We start from the raw sequence: 27,484 nt of genomic DNA on the forward strand, positions 1-27,484 counted from the left end.
GGCCTACTACAGTGGGCCCTCCATATTCACAAGTTCCATATCTGTGAATTCAACCAACAGTGGGTCCCTCGGTTACAGAGGGCCTGATGTACTTAGTACATGTTAATGATCTATGATACTATAGTCTCCTCCTCCGGACTATAATTCCTTAAGGAGATAAACCATGACTCACTAATTCTTTGTACCAAATTGAACCCTTATTAAACCATATAGTTTATCCCTACTATAAACACCACCACAGGTTGATTACATTATCTTCTAATGACATTTTGATTCTAGTTTATTCAACCATTATGAAATCTTATAAAACCTCATGTTTACAGTGTGTATGTACATGGACAACACACACATATGCATAAACACATGAGCAATCTCCCATTCTCCCTTTCATTCATGTTTACCATCAATATTCATCTAACTGAAGCTAATAATAAACCAATAAAACCAGCAATCTAGTCATACACAAAGACCATTTTTATCATTTTCAACTACTTCATCTTCTCAAATGATTATGTAGTCCCTTGAATTTCCTGTATTTAATGCTTTTAAAACTGGTTATTTCAGCATTGTAGTATTCTGCACACAATAACTTCTTTTTTATTATGGTAAAACATACAAAACACAAATTTTACCATTTTAACCATATTACGCTCACTATTCAGTGCCATTAGGTATACTTGCAATAATGTGCAACCATTACTACCATTCGTTTCCAGAGCTTTCTCATCATCCCAAACATAAACTCTGAATCCATTAAACAATAACTCTCCCATTCCCCAGTTCCCCCAGCCCCTGATAACCTGTCTACTTTCTGTTGCCATAAATTTGCCTATTCTAGGTACTTCACCTTTTGTGTCCAGCGTATTTCACTTAACACAATGTCTTCAAGGTTCATACATCTTGTGGCAGAATTTCATTCCTTTTTAAAGCTGAATGATATTCCATTATATGTATACATCTTATTTGTATACACTTTATTAGTCACTGGTTGATGGACATTTGGTTTGTTTCCACATTTTGGCTACTGTGAATCATGCTGCTATGAATACTTGTGTGCAAGTATCTGTTTGAATCTCCACTCTCAGTTCTTCTGGGTATATAACAAGAAGCAGAATTTCTGGATTGTATGGTAATGCCAAATTTAGCTTTTTGAGGAACCACCACATGGTTTCTCAAAGTGCCTCCACCATTTTATATCCCTACCATAAATGGATTAGGATTCTAATTTCTTCATCCTTACCAATTCTTATCTTCCTATTTATTTAATAATAACTATACTAACAGTGGGAAGTGATAACTATTTTTGATATGTATTTCCCTAACAAATAGTGATGTTGAGCTCTTGCTTATTGTACCTCTGTATATCTTCTTTGGAGAAACGTCTGTTCAAGTCTTCTGCTTAATTTTGAAATGGCTGTCAGATTTTTTTTTTCTTATTTAGTAAAAATATCTTTTTAAAACTTGATTTTGGTGAAAACATTTGAGCAGTTCAGCAACAATGGTATAAATATTAAAAATGTTTATTTTCAATATTTCTCCACTGAACAACTTTAAAAAATATAAAGTAACTATTCATAGAAAAATATGATAATAAAATATACTGATATATTTCCTAATAAAAAATGAATAATCTTACCTAGAGTCTTGATTATTAATTAGTAATTCAAGGTTTTGGGCTGATGATGAATCTATCATGGCTGTCTGTTCACTACCCTGGAAACAAATCTTTAGCGATTTTGGTGCGTAAACTGAATTTTGAATAAATTCAACATATTTTAATAAAGCTGCAACAGCTGCAAGGCAGTAATATCTGTAAGGTAACCAATGATACACCACTATAAATCTCTGTAATAAAAGTATTGCTATAAAGGAAAACATTTATTTTACTTTTATAACAAAATTATAAATATTTGCATAACATTGCTTAAATTCAAAGGGAAAAAGCACTCCAAGTGTTCCTCATTTTGGATGACTAGTTAAATTACCTCTAAAGCATAAAAGTTGATAAAAACAGACAATTCTCTGAAGTCTGAGACTTAAAGAATAAGTTTAAAGAATAAAGTTAAAAGAATAAAAAATGGATTCCCAGTAAGTCACGTTAGAATTCAACACTCAATGGTACCATTCTAAGTACGTATTCAAATAATATTGAGACAGTCTGAGGGTTTAAAAGGTACAGTCAGGAGATCATAATGTATAGGAATGTACCTCATTCCTATATACATCCTATAATGTATAGGATCTTGGTGAGAAAAGATCGTCATGATTAACTTAGTGAACAAATAGTCCTCCCTGGCTCAAAGAAAGTATCTGTTCAGCAAGTTCTAAAAAATACCCATTCCAAAAGTATCATTTCCTGTCTCATTTCGAAGGGGTAAAGGAGTGAGGTAACAGGAACACAGCTTTACCTGTGTTTCACTTCTGTGCCCTCACACTTCTAGTAGCTCTGGCCACTTAAGCTTTTCATTTCAAAGTTAAAGTGAGCAGCAATGATTAGGGCAATAGATTATGACTAATTTGGAGAAATTCTATATAAATTAAGTCAGCAAGATATGCCCTGTGTATAAATTTCAGTTAATTACTTTACTACTCAGTAATTACTGAATGTGTTTTATGAAACTTTCTCAGCATTTTTCTCGGTGGTAGGGATATAGCAAAGAACAAAACAGACAAAAGACCTTTCCCTCCTGGAATACACACTAGGGACTTACTACTTGCCCCAAATCTTAACTTACTTGGACTGAACCTCCATTAGGACAGTGTTGAATTCTGCTATGCATAACTGTTCAATGTATTCTAGTCCTTTTGTTTCATTGAAGTATTTCCTTTGGATAGTAGTGAAATTAACATTCTGAAAAGAATTTTTAATTTCAAGATAAATTTTAAGTTTCATGCACTTGCCCAAAACTGCTTTCTTAAACACATGCTCATACATGGGTAGGTGGCTTAAAATATTGTGCAAAGCTTATTTTTCATTATTTATTATTTTCTAGAGTTAAATAAGTTTTTCTAGTTATTTGCTAAGTGAATTTGAGTAGTCTGTAGCTCTTATTAATCTATATTCGCATGAAATTTAAGTACAATAATAAAAAAAATGAGTCTCTGACTCCTACTAACTTTATTCTACAGCAACAACAAAGGTTTTGCATTCAGCATCATATTGGGCTTCCCTGGTGGCTCAGCTGGTAAAGAATCTACCCGCAATGCAGGAGACCTGAGTTCGATCCCTGGGCTGGGAAAATCCCCTGGAGAAGGGAAAGGCTACACATTCCAGTATCCTGGCCTGGAGAATTCCATGGACTGTATAATCCATTGGGTCACAAAAAGTCAGACACGACTAAGTGACTTTCACTTTCAATATATTATCATAATTGAGAGAGGGTAAATATTATAATATACTAGTTGGGAAAGCAAAAAATACCAATTCCAGATATCAAATCTATGAAATATTATCTACATGAGGTGAATTTAATTTACAGAATAAAGAAAAGGAGATAATGGAACTTTTTTAAAAAGAGCAAAATTTTAAAAAGCATGCAATCGCAAAATAGAAGGTCTGCTTATTTTTAATAAAAGTATTAGGTAAAAAAGGCAATATATTAGCAATGGACTCTGAAAGAGTTGTAAGACTGAAAAAATAAAGTCACAAGCAGGTATGGAATGTGATAGGTCTCAAGACTGAACAGTTATCTCATTTAATCTTCCCAGTATAACTCTATGACATAAGTCATACTTATCTACAATTTTCCTCTAAGTCAAATTCTGAGAAGCCGAGTAACTTTTTTAATATCAAAGAATTGACATATGCCAGAGCTCAGACTTGAATTGAGATTTCTTTGACTACGAAGTCCATGTTTCTTCCATTTCATACTGCTTATTTAATTGAGGTCTTTTTATGGTAAGTGTGATAATAATGTTAACAACAATAATAACATTGTTTTTTTTTTCCCCTCTGCTTATGATTCTTTCATACAAAATATTGAGGTGGCCAAAAAGTTCGTTGGGATTTTTCATGTTATGGAAAAACCTGACCAAACATTTTGGCCAACTCAGTATTTCTATAGGACTTCCCAGGTGGTTCAGTGGTAAAGAATCTGCCTGCCAATGCAGGACATGCAGGAGACACCTGTTCAACCCCTGGTTCAGGAAGATACCCTGGAGAAGAAATTGGCAACACACACCAGTATTCTTGCCTGGGAAATCCCATAGACAGAGGGGCCTGGCAGGCAAACAGTCAACAGGATCTCAAAGAGCTGGACAAGACTTAGTGACTAAGCATGCATGCAGTACTTTTATGGCTCTCTCACTCTCACTCCTTTCAAGACTTTGCCCAAATGAAACCTCACCAATGAGACCATTTCTGATTACCCGATATAAAATACCAGCTCTCTAGGAGGTAGATACTATTATTGTCCCTATTTTACTGACAAATAAAAACTGAAGTTTAAAGAGGTTGGATGGCATCACCAACTCAATGGACATGGGTTTGGGTGAACTCTGGGAGTTGGTGATGGAGAGGGAGGCCTGGCATGCTGCGGTTCATGGAGTCACAAAGAGTTGAACACGACTGAGGGACTGAACTGAACTGAACTGAAAAAGGTTGAGTAACTTAACTTGCACACAGTCATTTAGAATCAGGATTTGAAACCACAGCAGTCTGGCTCATCTGTCCTTAAGCACTAGGCTATATCGCCTTACATCTCAAGGGTCGTAGATATATGTTGTTTTCACCTTCAGAGGATTTATCTATCCCACATTCTATGTTGCTCTGTCCATTTAGGACTGTCAATTACAGTACTCTGTGCCCCACAGCAAAAAGTCAATGACCAGGGATTAATCAATCATAGTGCTTCTACCCCCAGAAACAGAGATTAATATAACATGTGGGAGCATGAACAAAACAGGAACAGTTCAGGGTCCTTCTCTTGAATTCATATATGGACACTGGAAGGAAGAAGTTACTTTTTTGCCTCCTGTATACTCTGGAAAAACCCCTTATTACCTAAAACATTTTTCTTTTTTCAAAGTATATCAAGAGTACCAAATTAAATAAGTGAATTCATCATCTTTATTATATGTATTCAGTTCAGTTGCACAGTTGTGTCTGATTCCTTATGACCCCATTGACTGCAGCATGCCAGGCTTCCCTGTCCATCACCAACTCCCGGAGCTTGCTCAAACTCATGTCCATCGAGTCAGTGATGCCATCCAACCATCTTATCCTCTGTTGTCCCCTTCTTCTGCCTTCAATCTTTCCCACTACTAATTATATGTATTAGTAGTCCCTTAGCTTAGGACTTGTACTTAGTGAGTACATTATGGTAAATATAAAGTTAGTCAAATTATTGTTCTTTAATATATTTTAAAATGGACTTTTAAAAATATGAAGATCTTGAATGTTACTATTGAGAATTTAAAAATCACTTACCTTGAAATTTTCTGTGATAAGAGTAAACAACTTGGTTGAATTTCCCACAACACAAGCAGTATTTGACATTATTATTTCCAAAGGTGATAAAATTTTAAGTTTAGTGATCACCTAAAATTGTTTGAATAAATAATCTCTTAAATGTAGGCTTAGGAGTCTCTAAAACCAAAAATGTTTCATATTTTTCTGAGAGATAAATGCTTATAATTAATTCAGAGATATACAAAATCACAACTGTCCTAATTATATTTCAGTTAAACATATTTCTAATGGTGCTATGTTAAACATACATTCTATAAAATTATAAATATATTATCATAAACATAGGCTGTATTTTACTTACAATAGTTTGTATCAGCTGTAAGCCCCCAAATAATTTGAACTTATTGAGTAGGCATTCCTTAAAAACAATGTTTTTAGTAAAATCATCTACTCGGTATTTTATTCATCTCCATGAAAAACATAAACATTCAATAGCTAACTATGGTGACTCAATCAGTATGGCCACATTGGTACAGCTTAGAAGCTGAAAAGTACAGAAACACAGATGAGAAACATCTGTTTTATGACTGATGTTTTTCAGTGTCAGGTAAATTAGAACTATCCTAGACACAAAAATTCTTAATATGTCAAACATTCCAGTTAAAAAAAAAAAAAACTTTTATCCTATCATTTTTAAATTGCAAAGAAATGTGAAATACCCAGATACATAGTACTAATATCATTTAGGTTGTTAAGCATACTAAAAAGTTAATTATTAGGTAGAGAGAGGAAATCTACATATTAGGGAACCAAAAAAGGGAATGCGAGAAAGAAATAAGGAATAATAAAACATTAAAAATAACATAGTATTTAATATTTTTTCATAACAGAATTTGAGTCAAATAACTTTTTAGAATATAGAGATTACAACAGACCAGTGGCTCAAATTAATGATGAATGATAGGAAGTGAAGGCAAGGAGTTGAGGGACTAAATTATTACTGATCTAAAACACTAGTCTCCCTTATTTCTAGAAAATAAAATTAAAATACATTTCTGTGGAAACAACCCTTTGGAGATAGCATTATGACACATGTTATTTTTGGACTAAGTCCAGGAATTATTAGAAGATATTAATTTTAGAAACATTAATAGTAATTTGGAATATTCAAATAACAGCAAAACATGTTATTTCAGAACAAAATAATATTTAAAAATTAAAATCAGATGTAAAAAATGTTTCTTTTAATTCATAGTAACCTAGATTGGTGCAATAATGAATAACCATTATTCTAACAAAAAGTAAACTAATTAGGGACGCACTGACTTGAAAATCTTCAAAGTACCCTCTAGATGAACCATTTTCTAGGAGTATAAATACTTACCTTTGCATATGTTGTATTGTCCGCAAATTGAGATAATACAATTTGTGGGCTTTTTAAATCAATACTTGCCATTCCTATTTCACCTCTGGCAAGTCCTCTCCCTTCTACAACAGCTACAATAACTGAAGGAGAGTGTGCAGAAACTGCAGATGAGGATGTAGCTGTCAAAATTGTTGAAAGAAAACATATAAATATAATAATTTGTAGTTCTTTCTCATAAGATCTCAAAGCACCAAATCAATGGCAGAGTTTTAATATCCAAGAAAAAATCTTATTTTCCTCATCAAAATAAAATCTTTCCATATCCAGACCAAATAAAAATGTTAATTCTCTATTTTGCCAAAACTTAACTTCACATTTAGAAATAATAAATCACATATTGTCTTATTTTGCATTTTACTGGAATGAAATCATAAAGAAACACTAAATTTGGGATAAGAAAACATTATTTATCTTATTTTGTCATTTAAAAGCTATCTGAATTTGAGCAAATTATTTCATAATAAGTAATCAAAAATCACAAAATACGGTAGCTGAAAGGATCAAATGGCATAATATACACAAATGCATTTTATATAGTATAAATCATATAGCTACAAACTGTAGAAACTAGATATCTGTATAAGGTTGGATATTTTATTAATGTGCCAAGAATGTTCAAAGTTCTTTACTTGAATTAACTTTGTCACCATGATTCTATCAATTGTTGCTGTCATTCACTAAGTCATCTCCAACTCCTTGCAACCCCATGAACTATAGCACACCAGACTTCCCTATCCTTCACTAACTCCTAGAGTTTCCTCAAACTCATGTCCATTGAGTCAGTGATGCCATTCAACCATCTCATGCTCTGTTGCTCCCTTCTCCTCTTGCCCTCAATCTTTCCCAGCATCAATCTTTTCCAGTGAGTTGGGTTCTTCACATCAGGAGGCCAAAGTACTAGAGCTTCAGCTTCATTATCAGTACTTCCAGTTAATACTCAGGGTTGATTTCCTTTAGGTTGGACTGGATCTCCTTGCAGTCCAAGGGACTCTCAAGAGTCTTCTCCAGCACAATTTCGAAGCATCAGTTCTTTGGCACTCACCCTTCCTTATGGTCTAATTCTCAAATCTGTATATGACTACTGGAAAAACCACAGCTCTGACTGTATGGACCTTTGTTGGCAAAGTAATGTCTCTGCTTTCTAATTTGTTGTCTAGGTTTGTCATAGCTTTTCTTCCAAGGAGCAAAGGTCTTTTAATTTTGTGGCTGCAGTCACCATCCACAGCAATTTTGGAGCTCAAGAAAATAAAGTTTGTCACTGTTTCCACTTTTTCCCCATCTATTTGCCATGAAGTGATGGGACTGAATGCTATGATCTTAGTTTTTTAAATGTTGAGTCTTAAGCCAGCTTTTATCACTCTCCTCTTTCACACTCATCTAGAGGCTCTTTAGTTCCTCTTCACTTTCGACCATTAGAGTGGTATCATCTGCATATCTAAGACTGTTGATATTTCTCCTGGCAGTCTTGATTCTAGCTTGTGATGCATCCAGCCTGGCATTTCACATGATGTACTCAGATAGAAGTTAAGTAAACAGGGTGACAATATTCAGCCTTGACATACTCCTTTCCCAATTTTGAACCAGTGTCCAGTTCTAACTGTTGGTTCTTGACCTACATACAGATTTCTCAGGAGGCAAGTCATGTGGTCTGTTATTCCCATCTCTTTAAGAATTTTCCACAATTTGTTGTGATCTACACAGTCACAGGCTTTCGTGTAGTCAATAAAGCAGAAGTAGATTTTTCTGGAATTCCCTTCCTTTTTCTATGATCCAACAGATATTGGCAATTTGATCTCTGGCTCCTCTGCCTTTTCTAAATCCAGCATATACATCTGGAAGTTCTTGGTTCACTGCTGAAGCCTAGCTTGAAGGATTTTGAGGATTATCTTGCTAGCATGTGAAATGAGCACAACTGTATGATACTTTGAACATTGTCTGGCATTGCCCTTCTTTGGCACTGGAATGAAAACTGACATCTTCCAGTCCTGTGGCTACTGCTGAGTTTGCTAAATTTGTTGACATACTGAGTGCAGTACTTTCACAGAATCATCTTTTAGGATTTGAAATAGCTCAGCTGGAATTCCATCACCTCCACTAGCTTTGTTTATGTAGTGCCTCCTATGACCCATTTGGCTTCCCATTCCAGGCTGTCTGGCTCCAGGTGAGTGACCACATCATCGAGGTTATACAGGTGATTAAGGCCTTTTTTGTATTTGACTCTATCAATAGACATCATTAATTTCTCCATTTACTTCTAAGGAGACTGAAGCTCTAATGGAACTGGTAGAATGTGTACACAGGTGGTCTGAATCCAGACCTGGCACTCTTAACCACTACATGTATTACTGATTTTGAAATTTATGCCTCACAGACCGTAAATATTCAGGTAAGTAGTTTAACCTTTTTATTTATTTATTTATTTATTTTTTATTCAGAGACCCGGAAGCTTCCTTTCTATAGAACCTCACCAAGAACAAAAAAAAAACCAGCTAGTGAGAAAGACAGAGATTTGCCAATATATCCGTGCAGTAAAACTCAAACTTTGCTCAGAAAGCAAGACCCTCAAATCTCCTTTGGAAGCTATTTACTCTTTTTTTTTTTTTTCTTTAATAGAAAATTATTTAATTAGTATACATGTGTTCCCCATCCTGAACCCTCCTCCCTCCTCCCTCCCCACACCATCCCTCTGGGTCGTCCCAGTGCACCAGCCCCAAGCATCCACCATCGTGCATTGAACCTGGACTGGCATCTCATTTCATACATGACGTTTCACATGTTTCAATGCCATTCTCCCAAATCTTCCCACCCTCTCCCTCTCCCACAGAGTCCATAAGACTGTTCTATACATCAGTTCTAAACACCAATACAGTATACTAATGCATATATATGGAATTTAGAAAGATGGTAACGATAACCCTGTATACGAGACAGCAAAAGAGACACTGATGTATAGAACAGTTTAACCTTTTTAAATACCAAACATTTTAAACAAAATTGTTATAAGAATTCAATGTAATACAGAACAGCTTTATAAAGCATATGAAATTATAAGGCATCCTGAAAGATGATGCTATGAAAGTGCTGCACTCAATAAGCCAGCAAATTTGGAAAACTCAGCAGTGGCCAGAGGACTGGAAAAGGTCAGTTTTCATTCCAGTTCCAAAGAAAGGCAATGTCAAAGAATGCTCAAACTACCGCACAATTGTACTCATCTCACACACCAGTAAAGTAATGCTCAAAATTCTCCAAGCCAGGCTTCAACAATATATGAACTGTGAACTTCCAGATGTTCAAGCTGGTTTTAGAAAAGGCAGAGGAACCAGAGATCAAATTGCCAACATCTGCTGGATCATGGGAAAAGCAAGAGAGTTTCAGAAAAACATCTATTTCTGCTTTATTGACTATGCCAACACCTTTGACTGTGTGGATCACAATAAACTGTGGAAAATTCTGAAAGATGGGAATACCAGACCACCTGACCTGCCTCTTGAGAAACCTGTATGCAGGCCAGGAAGCAACAGTTCGAACTGAACATGGAACAACATGGTTCCAAATAGGAAAAGGAGTACGTCAAGGCTGTACATTCTCACCTGCTTATTTAACTTCTATGCAGAGTACATCATCAGACATGCTGGACTGGAGGAAGCACAAGCTGGAATCAAGATTGCTGGGAGAAATATCAATCACCTCAGATATGTAGATGACACCACCCTTATGGCAGAAAGTGAAGAGGAACTAAAAAGCCCCTTGATGAAAGTGAAAGAGGAGAGGGAAAAAGTTGGCTTAAAGCTCAACATTCAGAAAACTAAGATCGTGGCATCTGGTCCCATCACTTCATGGGAAATAGATGGGGAAACAATGGAAACAGTGTCAGACTTTATTTTGGGGGGGGCTCCAAAATCACTGCAGACGGTGACTGCAGCCATGAAATTAAAAGACGCTTACTCCTTGGAAGGAAAGTTACAACCAACCTAGATAGCATATTCAAAAGCAGAGATATTACCTTGCCAACAAAGGTTCGTCTAGTCAAGGCTATGGTTTTTCCTGTGGTCATGTATCGATGTGAGAGTTGGACTGTGAAGAAAGCTGAGCACCGAAGAATTGATGCTTTTGAACTGTGGTGTTGGAGAAGACTCCTGAGAGTCCCTTGGACTGCAAGGAGATCCAACCAGTCCATCCTAAAGGAGATCGGTCCTGGGTGTTCATTGGAAGGACTGATGCTGAAGCTGAAACTCCAGTACTTTGGCCACCTCATGCGAAGAGTTGACTCACTGGAAAAGACCCTGATGCTGGGAGGGATTGGGGGCAGGAGGAGAAGGGGATGACAGAGGATTAGATGGCTGGATGGCATCACTGACTCGATGGACATGAGTTTGAGTGAACTCCGGGAGTTGGTGATGGACAGGGAGGCCTGGTGTGCTGCGATTCATGGGGTCACAAAGAGTCGGACACGACTAAGCGACTGAACTGAACTGAACTGAACTACATATATCTAAGATTTTTTTTCAAAGAAGCAAAATCATATTTTATTCCCTTTAAACCTTTCAATATACCTTTTTTTCCCTCCTTTCCCTCTCTAATCTACAATCCTTTTTTCTTTTCTATTCTTCTATTATAACACTTACAAAATTATTTACACATTTATGCTATCTTAGTCAGTAGTAGACTTAAGAGTTCATTTAAAAATCTATGTGTCTAAATCTCAGAACCTTTTTTGCCATGAAGGCTTTGTTATTCTTGGTGATTGAGTTTATATTAGATCTACAGAAGTCAGTTTAAGTTCTGCAATCAAATACAATCTTTTCATTTTTTAATTGGAAACTATATATCAAGTTTCAGTACTTGGAAATTCAGTTCACTCAGAAGACATCTCCCTTAAACTTAAAAAAAAAATTTGCACTGTTACCTCTCTGATATAAGTAATACTAAAATGAACATCATAGTACATAAAGCTTTTTTCTGGGTCTCATATTACTTCTAAATTGGCTCCTTAGAAGTCAAATTACTTCTGGATGGAACAAAAGAAAACTTTTAAAGGATGTCACGTATATTGCCAAATTTCTTTTCATAATTGTACCGACTTTTAATTCTATCACCAGTATATGAGAAAAACCAATCTTACTGAATCCTTACCATTACTAGTTCCTGCAATGTATTGTTATTTTTGGTATTATTATTATCATCTGCTTTAATGAACTGAGGCTTAAATATTTATTTTTTTAAATTACTATCAAAATTGAACATCACTTAAAAATCCATTTATTTTCTGTATTTTGAAATGGTCCACAATGCCTCTGCCAGTGTCATCATCTATGAACTCACAGAATGCCTTATCCACCATCAAGACATTTCGTACAGTATTGCATCTGATCAAGGAACTCACTTCACAGCAAAAGAAAAAAATGTATCAATGGGCTACAGCCCATTGAATCAAGTGTGTATACAGTTGATTAATCTAAAGGCAGAAAAACTTACTAAAGACTCAATGCCAATTGGGAGGCAACACCCTGAAAAATTGGATTCTCTCTTACAGGATGCAGTTTATATTTGGAATCATAGATGCTGTATTCCTCATAACTAGAATACACAGGTCCAAGAATCAATGTGAGAATGTAGGGGTGGCTACTCTCTCTATTATGCCTTCCAACCCACCAAAAGAATTTTTGTATCCCATTCTGGTAATGTTGAGCTCTGTTGGTTTTGAGATCTTAATCTCCATATGGTTACTGGCTCCACCAGGTAACCTAACAATGATTCTACTGAATTGGAAGATGAAATCACCACATGTCCATTTTAGGCTCCTTATTTATGCTACTGAAACAATAAGAAAAAAGGGGAGTTATCTATGAATGGTGTGGTCAATCCTAATTGCCAAGGGGATATTATGCTGCTATACACAAAGGAGGCAAAGTAGACTATGAATGGAACCCCAGGGATTTGCTAAGGCACCCCTTGAAAGTGAAAGTGAAGTCGGTCAGTCATGTCCGACTCTTTGTGACCCCAGACTGTAGCCTACCAGGCTCCTCCATCCATGGGATTTTCCAGGCAAGAGTACTGCAGTGGGTTGCTATTTCCTTCTCCAGGGGATCTTCTCAACCCAGGGATCAAACCTGGGTCTCCCACATTGTAGGCAGACACTCTACCATCTGAGCCACCGGGGAAATCTTCGTATTTCCAATAGTAAAGGTGAATGGAAAACTATGGCAAGCAAAAATGGCAGAATGACTAAGGACTCAGACCCTTCAGGAATGAAGGTCGGGGTAATTCCAGCCTTACTGCTCCAAGTTAGGGAAATTCAAAATGGGTAGTGAAAGAAGAAAACCAAATATCTCAACTATAACATCATGACCAATTACAGAAATAAAAACAGCAGTAGCTTTGGATGTTATCTCTATGCTTTGTTATATGCATGTTTATTGGTACAAACTAACCATTTTTTTCTCTCTTTTCAATTTTAAAAAGTTTATTCACAACTTAATGGAGGTTTAGTCTTCAAGTAACAGAATATTCTGTGGGACCATGACTGAATTTAAGATAATTAATATGCAATGACTGTTGGGACTATGAATTTTCTCATTTTGGAAAAGAGTGAGAACCCCCTCACTTGTAAGTATAGATGTATACATCCTGTTAAGTAGAAACATAAAGTCATTTTGTTGTTGTCAAAAAAATCCAGATGTGTGTAGAATGACATATACAGAAGCTCTATAGCCAAAGGAGTTATGGCAGCTATCAATTTATTATCACTCAGCTTCAAATTCACACTTCAATATAAGTTCAGTAATAATGGACAGAACCGCTATAAGTATTTCTCCTTAAAGTGTGCATAATGTTAAGTTTTCTCAATTGAGGGCACTGGAGGGACCTTGCAGGATGATGGGCTCTCCTGCAGTTTCCACTACAGTATGGTGGGTCAGCAGTGTAGATATGAGGACATCTGGTGGTGATGCGCCCAGTTACACATCCAGAATGTGCTGTAGTCTGGTGATCACACAGCTACAGCATGGCATAGTGACAACCTTCCCTCAGCCCTCTGAATACACATCCTGCATTCCAGGCCTCCTGCCCATACTAATTCCCTTGGCTCTTTCATTCTTTCCTCAAGTCTGCCTCCCACAGTCCTCTTGATGTCAACCCTCCCAACGGGGAGACTGTGTACTCCAAGCCTCCAACCCACACCAGAGCCCACTCTCATTACACAGCTAGCCACCAGCTATAGTTCACCCACCCCAACTGCCTCCTGTTCGCCCTGGACAGCAGACCAGCTCTGACCTGGCAAATCTGCAGGCAGTACTGAAACTGCCATTCAGTATTCACATTCTGCAGAGACCTGCACTCCAACCTTGGAAATGGGACCTAGACGAGGGCCACTTCCAAGTGTGATCTCTTAGGAGCCCCCTCAGCCCTAGGATACCTCACAGAGTCTTCTTATATCCTATAGTTATTTTTCCATCACAGTTTAATAATTCTTTATATTAAATCTTTCCTGTTTAAATAATTGTATAGTTTTACTTCAGATTGGATTTTAACTGCTACAGTCTCTGTCTTCATAGAGTTTATAGTCCAGCAAAGAAGATACACATTTTAAGAAAAATAATCAACCTCATTTTATAACCAGGAAAATGCTAATTCAGACTACACTTAGGTGAAAGTGAAAGCTGCTCAGTCGTATCTGACTCTTTGTGACCCCCACTGAACATACAGTTCATGGAATTCTCCAGGCCAGAATACTGGAGTGGGTAGCCTTTCCCTTCTCCAGGGGGTCTTCTCAACCTAGGGGATCAAACCCAGGTCTCCCACATTGCAGGCAGATTCTTTACCAGCTGAGCCACCAGGAAAGCCCAAGAATACTGGAGTGGGTAGCCTATCCCTTTTCCAGGGGATCTTCCCGACTCAGGAATCGAACCAGGGTCTCCTGCATTACAGGTGGATTCTTTACCAACTGAGCTATCAGGGAATTTTACAACTGCTTGACTGTTAAATGTTAAGGAGTCTGACAGTACCACATGCTGGGTAGGATATAGATCAACAAGAACTCTCATACATTGCCAGTAAGAGTACACATTAGTAAAATCACTTAGAAAAATAATTTGTCATTATTTTGTAAATCTATACATTCATATACCTTTTTAAATTTTGTTTTTAATTTTTAATTTTTATTTTTTAATTTTAATCAATGTTGTGTTGCTTTCTGCCATACAACAACTAAAATTGGCCATAAGTATACGTATATCCCTTTCTCTTGAGTCTCCCTCCCATCCAACCCCCTATCCCACCCCTTTAGGTTGTCACAGAGCTCAGGATTGGGCTCCCTGTATTATATAGCCATATACCTTTAACTAAATGATGCTTACACATATAGACCTACTTCACCCATTTTCCCCTCAAGAAAATCTAAATCTAGATAAATACTAAAATTTAAATATTAAAAAACACTCAATAGTATTACAGGACCAACTTTAGATTTAAGCAAATATGTATAAAAGGAAGGGCTTTCTCTTTCTAGTATCTTTTTTTGTCAGAATGATGAAAACTTAGACCTGCATTTTTAAGCAAACAATATCACAAACTATGTAGTGTTATTAATCTAGCATCAAATTGTAGATATGGCTAAATTGACATAGTTATTATTGTCTTCCATATTAGCTTCAAATAATTTCATATTACCTTAATTACCCTAATATATAATTTATAAAACTTTAAAAGTTTCAAAGATCAATTAAGTCAATATTCCACTTACTTTACCTGAATATCCCATTTGTGGTGTCCAACTTTTATAACCTGATCTCTGGGGATTTCCAGCACATAATGGAGATTTTAGTATTTGAGGATAATTACTATCTCGTGCAGAGGATGAGCTTGTACCAAGCGTAACATTTGATGCATGTGTGTTTTCTGCAAAAGATCTTTTGTTTCTAAAGTATGAACCTAAATTCAAAAAAATTTAATATCAGTTTAAAGTTCAGAATTATGCAATGTGGTATAAAATCTCTATAATCATTAAAAAACTTCACCTGATAATGATTTTTAATATAACAAATTATGACAAAGTTAACATAAATAACATCGTACTAAAATATAATGAAAAGTGTTCACTAATATAGCTTTTTCTTATGCAAGCTCACTGAGATTACTCTTGATAATTACAAACTACCTTCTAAGCTTCAAATACACCTTTGTATAGTAATTATACTTCTTTTCCTCTGTTGACTTCTTCATAGAAACTCTCTCCTCCCAGGCAACTGGTATAAAGAGAGTTTAGGCTTACCTGGGTTCAGTTCCTTATTTAGTTACTTACCTATTGGTATAAGATACTACCTTCTTTTTTTATTTATTTTTTATTGAAGGCTAATTGCTTTACAGAATTTTGTTGTTTTCTGTCAAACCTCAACATGAATCAGCCATAGGAATACATATATCCCCACCCTTTTGAACCTCCCTCCCATCTCCCTCCCCACCCCACCCCTCTAAGTTGATACAGAGCCCCTGTTTGAGTTTCCTGAGACATACAGCAAATTGCCGTTGGCTATTTCACATATGCTAATGTAAAGTTTCCATGTTACTCTTTCCATACATCTCACCCTCTCCTCCCCTCTCCCCATGTCCTTAAGTCTATTCTCTGTATCTGTTTCTCCATTGTTGCCCTGTAAATAAATTCTTCAGTACCATTTTTCTAGATTCCATATATATGTGTTAGAATACGATATTTATCTTTCTTTTTCTGACTTACCTCACTCTATATAATAGGTTCTAGGTTCATCTACCTCATTAGAACTGACTCAAATGCATTCCTTTCTATGGTTGAGTAATATTCCATTGTATATATGTACCACAACTTCTTTATCCATTTATCTGTTGATGGATATCTAGGTTGCTTCCATGTTCTAGCTATTATAAATAGTGCAAAAAATGAACAATGGGATACATATGTCTTTTTCAATTTTGGTTTCCTCAGGATATATGCTAGTAAAGTAATGCTCAAAATTCTCCAAGCCAGACTTCAACAATACATGAACTGTGAACTTCCAGATATTCAAGCTGGTTTTAGAAAAGGCAGAAGAACCAGATATCAAATTGCCAATATCCACTGGATCATCAAAAAAGCAAAAGAGTTCCAGAAAAGCATCTATTTCTGCTTTATTGACTATGCCAAAGCCTTTGACTGTGTGGATCACAATAAACTGTGGAAAATTCTGAAAGAGATGGGAATACCAGACCACCTGACCTGCCTCTTGACAAACCTGTATGCAGGTCAGGAAGCAACAGTTCAAACTGGACATGGGAACAGACTGGTTCCAAATAGGAAAAGGAATACATCAAGGGTGTATGTTGTCACTCTGCTTATTTAACTTCTATGCAGAGTACATTATGAGACATGCTGGGCTGGAGGAAGCACAAGCTGGAATCAAGATTGCCAGGAGAAACATCAGTAACCTCAGATATGCAGATGACACCATCCTTATGGCAGAAAGCAAAGAAGAACTAAACAGCCTCTTGATGAGAGTGAAAGAGGAGAGTGGAAAAGTTGGCTTAAAGCTCAACATTCAGAAAACGAAGATCATGGCATCCGGTCCCATCACTTCATGGCAAATAGATGGGGAAACAGTGAAAACAGTGGCAGACCTCATTTTTGGGGGCTCCAAAATCACTGCAAATGGTGATTGCCGCCATGAAATTAAAAGACACTTACTCCTTGGAAGGAAAGTTATGACCAACCTAGACAGCATATTAAAAAGCAGACATTTCCTTGCCAACAAAAGTCCGTCTAGTCAAGGCTATGATTTTTCCAGTAGTCATGTATGGATGTGAGAGTTGGACTATATAAGAAAGCTGAGCACTGAAGAATTGATGCTATTGAACTGTGGCATTGGAGAAGGCTCTTGAGAGTTCCTTGGACTGCAAGGAGATCCAACCAGTCCATCCTAAAGGAAATCAGCCCTGAATATTCATTGGAAGGACTGATGCTGAAGCTGAAACTCTAATACTTTGGCCACCCAATGCGAAGAACTGACTCACTAGAAAAGACTCTGATGCTGGGAAAGATTGAGGGCAGGAGGAGAAGGAGATGACAGAGGATGAGATGGTTGGATAGTGTCACCGACTCAATGGACATGAGTTTGAGTAAACTCCAAGAGTTGGTGATGGACAGGGAGGCCTGGCATGCTGCAGTTCATGGGGTCGCAAAGAGACGGACACAACTGAGTGACTGAACTGAACTGAACAGGGTATATGCCTAGGAGTGGGATTGCTGGGTCATATGGTGGTTTTATTCCTTGTTTTTTAAGGAATCTCCATACTGTCTTCCATAGTGGCTTATCAATTTACATTCCCACCAACAGTGCAAGAGTGTTCCCTTTTCTCCACACCCCCTCAGCATTTGTTTGCAGACTTTTTGATGATGGCTATTCTGACCAGTGTGACATGGTATCTCATTTTTAGTTTTGATTTGCATTTCTCTAATAATGATCAATGTTGAACATCTTTTCATGTGTTTGTTAGCCATCTGTATGTCTTCTTGGAGAAATGTCTGTTTAGGTCTTTTTCCCACTTTTTGATTGGGTTGTTTGTTTTTCTAGTATTGAGTTGTATGAGCTACTTGTATATTTTGGAAATTAATCCTCTGTCAGTTGTTTCATTTGCTATTATCTTCTCTTGCCATTCCCATTCTGAGGGTTGTCTTTTCACCTTGCTTATAGTTTCCTTTGCTGTGCAAAAGCTTCTAAGTTTAATCAGGTTCCACTTGTTTACTTTTGTTTTTATTTCCATTACTCTAGGAGGTGGGTCACAGAGGATCTTGCTTTGATTTACGTCATCAAGTGTTCTGCCTATGTTTTCCTCTAAGAGTTTTATTGTTTCTGGTCTTACATTTAGGCGTTTAACTCATTTTGATTTTATCTTTGTGTTTTGCTGTTAAGAAGTGTCCTAATTTCATTCTTTTACATGTAGCTGTCCAGTTTTTCCCGCACCATTTTTTGAAAAGGCTGTCTTTGCCCCATTGTATATTCTTGCCTCCTTTGTCAAAAATAAGGTACCCATAGGTGCATGGGTTTATTTCTGGGCTTTCTATCTTGTTTTATTGGTCTATATTTCTGCTTTTGTGCCAGTACCAGAATGTCTTGATGATTGTGGCTTTGTAGTATAATCTGAAGTCAGGAAGGTTGATTCTTTCAGCTCCATTCTTTCTCAAGACTGCTTTGGTTATTCGGGGTCTTTTGTGTCTCCATATGAATTTTGAAGTGTTTTGTTCTAGTTCTGTGAAAAATGCCATTGGTAATTTGATAGGGATTGCATTGAATCTGTAGATTGCATTTGGTAGTATAGACATTTTCACAATATCCATTCTTCTTACCCAGGAACACAGAATATCTCTCCTTCTGTTTATGTTGTCTTTGATTTCTTACATTAGTATCTTATAATTTTGTGTACAGTTCTTTTGTCTCCTTAGGTAAGTTTATGCCTACATATTTAATTTTTTTTGTTGCAAAGGTGAAGGGGATTGATTCCTTAATTTCTATTTCTGATTTTTCATTGATAGTATACAGAAATGCAAGTGATTTCTGTGTATTGATTTTGTATCCTGCAACTTTGCTATATTTCACTGATTAGCTCTAGTAATTTTCTGATACTATCTTTAGGGTTTTCTATGTACAGTATCATGTCATCTGCAAACAGTGAGAGCTTTACTTCTTTTCCAATCTGGATTCCTTTTATTTTTTTTCTTCTCTGACTGCTGTAGCTAGGACTTCCAGAACTTATGTTGAATAGTAGTGGAGAAAGTGGACACCCTTGTCTTGTTCCTGACCTTAGGGAGAATGCTTTCAACTTTTCACCACTGAGAATGTTTGCCATAGGCTTATCATATTTGGTCTTTACTATGTTGAGGTAGGTTCCTTCTCTGTGCATTTTTTGAAGAGTTTTAATCATAAATGGGTGCTGAATTTTGTCAAAGGCTTTTTCTGCATCTATTGAGATCATATGGTTTTCACCAATTTGTTAATATGGTGAAGATACTACTTTTTTTATAGGGTTGTCATAAAATATGACAGAATGTACATAAACAGTCTAGCATAGTGTCTAGGCACATAGATTTGTTTTCTTTTTTTTTTTTTTCATTGAAGTACAGTTGATTTACAATGTTGTGGGCACATAGACATTATTTTTTTTAAGTTCATTTTTATTTATTTATGTATTTTTGGCTGTGTGAGGTCTTTGTTGCTTTGCGCAGGCTTTCTTCCATTGCAGCAAGCAGGGGCTACTAGAACAGGGGCTACTCTTTGTGGCAATGCATGGGCTTCTCACTGCAGTGGCTTCTCTTTTTGTGATGCACTGGCTCTAGGCACACAGGCTCAGTAGTTGTGGGTGCACAGCCTCTAGAGCTCAGGCTCTGTAACTGACATATGGGCTTAGCTGCCCCTTGGCACGTGGAATCTTCCAGGAAGAGGGAGGGATTGCTGCAGGCGGATTCCTATCCACTGCATAGTGGGCCACCAGGGATTCCAATAAGTGTATGTTTTTTAATTGGAGGATACTTGCTTTACAATGTTGAGTTGGTTTTTACCTTACAATTCAAATCAGCCATCATTATACATATACAATGATATCCATATATCCCCTCCTTCTAGAGCCTTCCTCTTCTTTCCCATCGCACTCCTCTAGGTTGTTCAGTTCAGTCACTCAGTCGTGTCTGACTCTTTGCGACCCCATGAACCACAGCACACCACGCCTCCCTGTAGATCACCAACTCCCAAAGTTCACCCAACTCATGTCCATTGAGTCGTGATGCCATCTAACCATCTCATCCTCTGTCATCCCCTTCTCCTCCTGCCCTCAATCTTTCCCAGCATCAGGGTCTTTTCAAATGAGTCAGCTCTTCACATCAGGTGGCCAAAATTTTGGAGCTTCAACATCAGTCCTTCCAATGAACACCCAGGACTGATCTCCTTTAGGATGGACTGGTTGGATCTCCTTGCAGTCCAAGGGACTCTCAAGAGTCTTCTCCAACACCACAGTTCAAAAGCATCAATTCTTTGGCACTCAGCTTTCTTTATAGTCCAACTCTCATATCCATACATGACCACTGGAAAAACCATAGCTTTGACTAGATGGACCTTTGTGGACAAAGTAGTGTCTCAGCTTTTTAATATGCTGTCTAGATTGGTCATAACTTTCCTTCCAAGGAATAAGCGTCTTTTAATTTCATAGCTGCAGTCACCATCTGTAGTGATTTTGGAGCCCCAAAAAATAGTCAGCCACTGTTACAGAGGGCCAAGCCAGGCTCCCTGTGTTATATAGCAGCTTCCCACTAGCTATCTATTTTACACATGATAAAAGTATATACATAAATGCTAATTTCTCAATTTGTCCTCCATATTCTTCCCCTTCTGTGTCCACAAGTTTGTTCTCTACATCTGCATCTCCATTCATTCCCTGCAGATAGGTTCATCAGTACTATTTTTCTATTAATAGATTCCAAATATATGCGTTAATATACAGTATTTGTTTTTCTCTTTCTGACTTACTTCACTCTATAACAGGCTCTAGGTTCACCCACCTCACTAGAACTGACTCAAATTTGTTCTCTTTTATGGCTCAGTGTTATTTCATTGTATATATGTACTATGGGCTTCCCTAATAGCTCAGCTGGTAAAGAATCCACCTGCAGTGCAGGAGATCCTGGTTCGATTCCTGGGTCAGGAAGAGTCCCTGGAGAAGGGATATGCTACCCACTCCAGTATTCTTGTCTGGAGAAATCCCATGGACAGAGGAGCCTGGTGGGCTACAGTCCATGGGGTCACAAAGTCAGACACAACTGAGTGACTAAGCACGGCCCAGCAAATACCATATCTTCTCTATCCATTCATCTGTTGATGGATATCTAGGTTGCTTCCATGTGCAGGCCACTGTAAACAGTGCTACAATGAACACTGGAATTGTGGTTTTCTCAGGGTGTGTGCCTAGTAATAGGAATGCTAGGTCATATGGTAGCTTTATTCCTAGTTTTTTAAGGAATCTCCATACTGTTCTCTATAGTGGCTGTATCGATTTACATTCCTACCAAAAGTGCAGGAAGATTCCTTTTTCTCAAGAACATCCTGTCCAGCATTTATATACCTAGTTTATAGATTTGTTGATGATGGACATTCAAATTGGTATGAGGTGATACCTCATTGCAGTTTTGATTTGCCTTTCTCTAATAATGTGACGTTGACCATCTTTTCATGTGTTTATTGGCCATCTGTACTTCTTCTTTAGAGAAAGGTCTGTTTAGGTCTTCTGCCCATTTTTTGATGGGTTCTTTGTTTTTCTGATATTGAGCTGTTCATATATTTTGGAAATTAATCTTTTGTCAGTTGCTTCATTTGCAATTATTTTCTCCCACTCTGAGGGTTATCTTTTCATCTCTTTATACTTTCCTTTGCCGTGCAAAAGATTTTAAGTTAAATTAGGAGTTCTTTAAAAAAAAAAAATCCTGGGTCTCTTTTGGCCTCTCCTCCTTGATTTCCATAACAACTCTCTATCTTGATTCTCCTTAAACTACTTCTTTTTAGTTTCCATTGCCAGGTCCTTTTTCCTCTATCTGCCTCTTAACTATTGGCTTCCAATGGTTCCCAACTTTACTTTCTCTCTCAAATCAAAATTATACATTTCCTCTGAACATCTCATCTATTATTTTGGCTTTTATTAATATCTATTTTCTGGCAACTCTTAAACCTTCATATACAGCCCTAACTCCTCTTCAACACTGTAAAGTATAGGGTGGCAAGCTTTTAAATAATGAGCCAGATGTTAAATATTTTAGGCTTTGTGGGTCATACTGTCTATTACCATTACTCAGTTCTGACATTATCACAGGAAACAGCTACAGACAAAAAGTAAGACAATAAATAAGTGTATTCCAATGAAACTTTAATTCTGGATTTGTTGTTGTCCAGCCACTCAGTCATGTCCAAGTCTTTGCAACCCCATGGACTGTAACACACCAAGGTTCCCTGTCCTTCAATATCTCCCGGAATTTGCTCAAACTCATGTCCATTGAGTCGATGATGCCATCCAACCATCTCATGCTCTGTTGCCCCCTTCTTCTGCCCTCAATCTTTCTCAGCATCTGGGTCTTTTCCAGTGAGTCAGTTCTTTGCATCAGGTGGCCAAAGTATTGGAGCTTCAGCATCAGTCCTTCCAGTGAATATTCCAATATTTAGTTCTGGATACTATAATATGAATTTCTTCTTTTACTTTTCCAACCCTTTAAAAATGCAAAAACCATTCTTAGGTCTATAGCTGCATTGCTCAGTATAGGAGCTTCTTGCCACATGTGGTATTTAAATTAAATAAAAATTAAAATTCAGTTCTTCAGTCACACTAGCCACATTTAAAATGCACAAAAACCACACTTGTCTAGTGGCTACTATATTAGCACAGATATAGAATATATCTATCCACAGAGAGTTCTAACAGATAGGGTGGCTCTAGATCCTTATATTTTTGGATATAAATATCCAAAACTACTTTTTGGATACAAACCATTAGGTATTTTCCCAGAACTACTAAATATCTAAAAGTGAATTACCTCATTAACTTTTTCTCAGAATTTATCCTTTCTTTACTACCAGTTGGTCAACTACATCATCTTGCACCTTGCATCTTGCATCTTGCACCTCATACAAGTCATCAACTTAGAAGTCACTCTTAACTCCTCTTTCATGAATCCAAACACCCAATCAGTAACCAAATCTAATTATATAGATAGATATCTCACTAAAATTTCTCTCCATCTTCACTCCTATCTGGCCCATTTTAAGCACATATCTTCTTCAGCCTTTTTCAAAAGTCTTTGAATTATTCTCTTTGCCTTCAACGTGATGCCTCTCTAATCAATTCTTCACATCCATCACTAGTGATCTTTCTGAAAAAGAAATTTCACCATGTCTCCCTTTCTAACAATTTCTCAGTGTCTCTCATATCCACCATAGGATAAAATCTAACATTTTTGTATAGTTTCCAGAGAGATAACACATTCAAACTAGGATAATTTGAAGAGTGTTTGATAAAGGGAATATTTACAAAGGGGTAGACAGAATATCATCATAAAGAAATGTGTAGAATCAAGACAAAGTATGCTCTGTTACTAACCCTAGGCTTAAAGGAGCTAAGGAAGGAGATAGTTACTAGAGACTGGAGACAAACAGGGCTGCTTCTTGTTCTCAGGTTACTTTCAGACTCTAATCCCCTTCTTAAACTTACTTCTCCTAGTTTTTCTCCAATTTCCTTCACCTCTATTTTCCTATATTTTCTTTACCTTCTCCCCTCTGGCCTCAAATTTATATCTCTCCCAGGCTTCTTTCTTAGCCCTAGATTCATATATCCAATTGCCTCAATATGAATGTATGGATACCCCAAAGGTTCTTCACACTCAACATGTCCACAGAAGAACTCACCATTTTTCCCTCTAAAAGTTGCTTCTCCTACAAAATTCCATTTATCAGGGAAAAGTACTATCATCTATTCCAATCACAAAAGCCAGATATGTTTTTGGCATGGCAAAAAAACCTATCTGCCTCCCAGATTAAATACCTGCAAGTACTCCAAGTTTATATCGGGAAGGAACAAAATAGATCACCCTACTGCTCTACCAAATGAAATTATTTGTAGTCTACAAACACAACATGCTATATCATACTTCTGTGCCTTTGCACATATTTTTCTTTCTTATGAGAGAAATAAAAGTTTCTTCTCCAGTTTTTTTCCCCTCTTTCCCTTCAGTTGACATAATCTTCTTCTTCAACACTACCTCAAGTTGAATTTCCTCTGCAAAATTTCTTTAGTTACTTTGTTCCCCTACTTATTAAATACCTCAATATCTGTATGGAGAAGGAAATGACAACCCACTCCAGTATTCTTGCCTGGAGAATCCTGTGGACAGAGGAGCCTGTCAGGGTATGGTTCATAGGATCGCAGAGGGTTGGATACGACTGAAGCTACTAAGCACAATATCTGTAAATAACTCAAAAATAATTATCTTTTAAAAGTTTTATAGATTTTTAAGTCTATCTTCCCTACTGAACCATAAGTTCTTTGAGATTACAGAATATTATTATCCTAAGCTCCTAAGATAACTCAGCTCCCTGGTGGCTAGGTGGTAAAGAATCTAAAATGCAGAGAGAGAATCGGGTTACAAGATGGCGGGTCTTTAGTAGTTACCGCGACGGCGGCGGCGGCGGTGGGAGAGCGAGCGAGCTCTGGGGGGTAAAGGGTGGGGAGGGTGGGTGCGTTCGGGGGTGAAGTGAGAGGTAACAGGGAATCTGGGCGGCAAGGTCTCAGTGGCTCCTGTTGCCCTTTCCCGCGGCTGAACCTGGGAGCCATGGTGAACTCGGGCCTCTCCGGAGCCGCCGCCGCCGCTGCCGCCACCGCCTCTACCGTCTCTCAAGAGTGAGGGGCGTAAAGGAGGTGAGCAAGGAGGCGGCGGCTGGAACAGTGGGGACCGCAGTCACCATGTCGGATACGCGGCGGCGAGTGAAGGTCTATACCCTGAACGAAGACCGGCAATGGGACGACCGAGGCACCAGGCACGTCTCCTCTACCTATGTGGAGGAGCTCAAGGGAATGTCGCTGCTGGTTCGGGCAGAGTCCGATGGATCACTACTCTTGGAATCAAAGATAAATCCAAACACTGCATATCAAAAACAGCAGGATACATTAATTGTTTGGTCAGAAGCTGAAAACTATGATCTGGCACTAAGTTTCCAGGAAAAAGCTGGCTGTGATGAGATCTGGGAAAAAATTTGTCAGGTTCAAGGTAAGGATCCATCAGTGGAAGTCACACAGGACCTTATTGATGAATCAGAAGAAGAACGATTTGAGGAAATGCCTGAAACCAGTCATCTGATTGACCTACCCACATGTGAACTCAATAAACTTGAAGAGATTGCTGACTTAGTTACCTCAGTTCTCTCCTCACCTATCCGTAGGGAAAAGCTGGCTCTGGCCTTGGAAAATGAAGGCTATATTAAAAAACTACTGCAGCTATTCCAAGCTTGTGAGAACCTGGAAAACACTGAAGGCTAATTTCACCTTTTTCCCAAGCGCACATGGAACCTTCTCCAGGATAGATCACATCCTGGGCCATAAAGCTAGCCTTGGTAAATTCAAAAAAATAGAAATCATTCCAAGCATTTTTTCTGACCACAATGCAGTAAGATTAGATCTCAATTACAGGAGAAAAACTATTAAAAATTCCAACATATGGAGGCTGAACAACACGCTGCTGAATAACCAACAAATCACAGAAGAAATCAAAAAAGAAATCAAAATTTGCATAGAAACGAATGAAAATGAAAACACAACAACCCAAAACCTGTGGGACACGGTAAAAGCAGTCCTAAGGGGAAAGTTCATAGCAATACAGGCACACCTCAAGAAACAAGAAAAAAGTCAAATAAATAACCTAACTCTACACCTAAAGCAACTAGAAAAGGAAGAAATGAAGAACCCCAGGGTTAGTAGAAGGAAAGAAATCTTAAAAATTAGAGCAGAAATAAATGCAAAAGAAACAAAAGAGACCATAGCAAAAATCAACAAAACCAAAAGCTGGTTCTTTGAAAGGATAAATAAAATTGACAAACCATTAGCCAGACTCATCAAGAAACAAAGGGAGAAAAATCAAATCAACAAAATTAGAAACGAAAATGGAGAGATCACAACAGACAACACAGAAATACAAAGGATCATAAGAGACTACTATCAACAATTATATGCCAATAAAATGGACAACGTGGAAGAAATGGACAAATTCTTAGAAAAGTACAACTTTCCAAAACTGGACCAGGAAGAAATAGAAAATCTTAACAGACCCATCACAAGCATGGAAATTGAAACTGTAATCAAAAATCTTCCAGCAAACAAAAGCCCCGGTCCAGACGGCTTCACAGCTGAATTCTACCAAAAATTTAGAGAAGAGCTGACACCTATCCTGCTCAAACTCTTCCAGAAAATTGCAGAGGAAGGTAAACTTCCAAACTCATTCTATGAGGCCACCATCACCCTAATACCAAAACCTGACAAAGATCCCACAAAAAAAGAAAACTACAGGCCAATATCACTGATGAACATAGATGCAAAAATCCTTAACAAAATTCTAGCAATCAGAATCCAACAACACATTAAAAAGATCATACACCATGATCAAGTGGGCTTTATCCCAGGGTTGCAAGGATTCTTCAATATCCGCAAATCAATTAATGTAATACACCACATTAACAAATTGAAAAATAAAACCATATGATTATCTCAATAGATGCAGAGAAAGCCTTTGACAAAATTCAACATCCATTTATGATAAAAACTCTCCAGAAAGCAGGAATAGAAGGAACATACCTCAACATAATAAAAGCTATATATGACAAACCCACTGCAAACATTATCCTCAATGGTGAAAAATTGAAAGCATTTCCTCTAAAGTCAGGAACAAGACAAGGGTGCCCACTTTCACCATTACTATTCAACATAGTTTTGGAAGTTTTGGCCACAGCAATCAGAGCAGAAAAAGAAATAAAAGGAATCCAAATTGGAAAAGAAGAAGTAAAACTCTCACTATTTGCAGATGACATGATCCTCTACATAGAAAACCCTAAAGAGTCCACCAGAAAATTACT

At 37.4% G+C, this 27,484-nt stretch overlaps 1 protein-coding gene across 1 annotated transcript in view; it reads right to left on the bottom strand.

The window, feature by feature from the left end:
- The window catches only part of MSH4 (mutS homolog 4), a 106,177-nt gene that overhangs the window by 72,747 nt on the left and 5,946 nt on the right, over positions 1-27,484 (bottom strand). The window contains exons 2-6 of the mRNA XM_061411557.1: positions 15,582-15,764; positions 6,795-6,955; positions 5,429-5,539; positions 2,736-2,851; positions 1,637-1,810 (exon numbers count right to left, since the gene is read on the bottom strand). Coding sequence (XP_061267541.1) covers positions 1,637-1,810; positions 2,736-2,851; positions 5,429-5,539; positions 6,795-6,955; positions 15,582-15,764 — 745 coding nt within the window. The remainder of the gene's footprint in view (positions 1-1,636; positions 1,811-2,735; positions 2,852-5,428; positions 5,540-6,794; positions 6,956-15,581; positions 15,765-27,484) is intronic.

The sequence above is a fragment of the Bos javanicus genome, chromosome 3 (genome assembly GCF_032452875.1).
Source record: "Bos javanicus breed banteng chromosome 3, ARS-OSU_banteng_1.0, whole genome shotgun sequence".
NCBI lineage: Eukaryota > Metazoa > Chordata > Mammalia > Artiodactyla > Bovidae > Bos > Bos javanicus.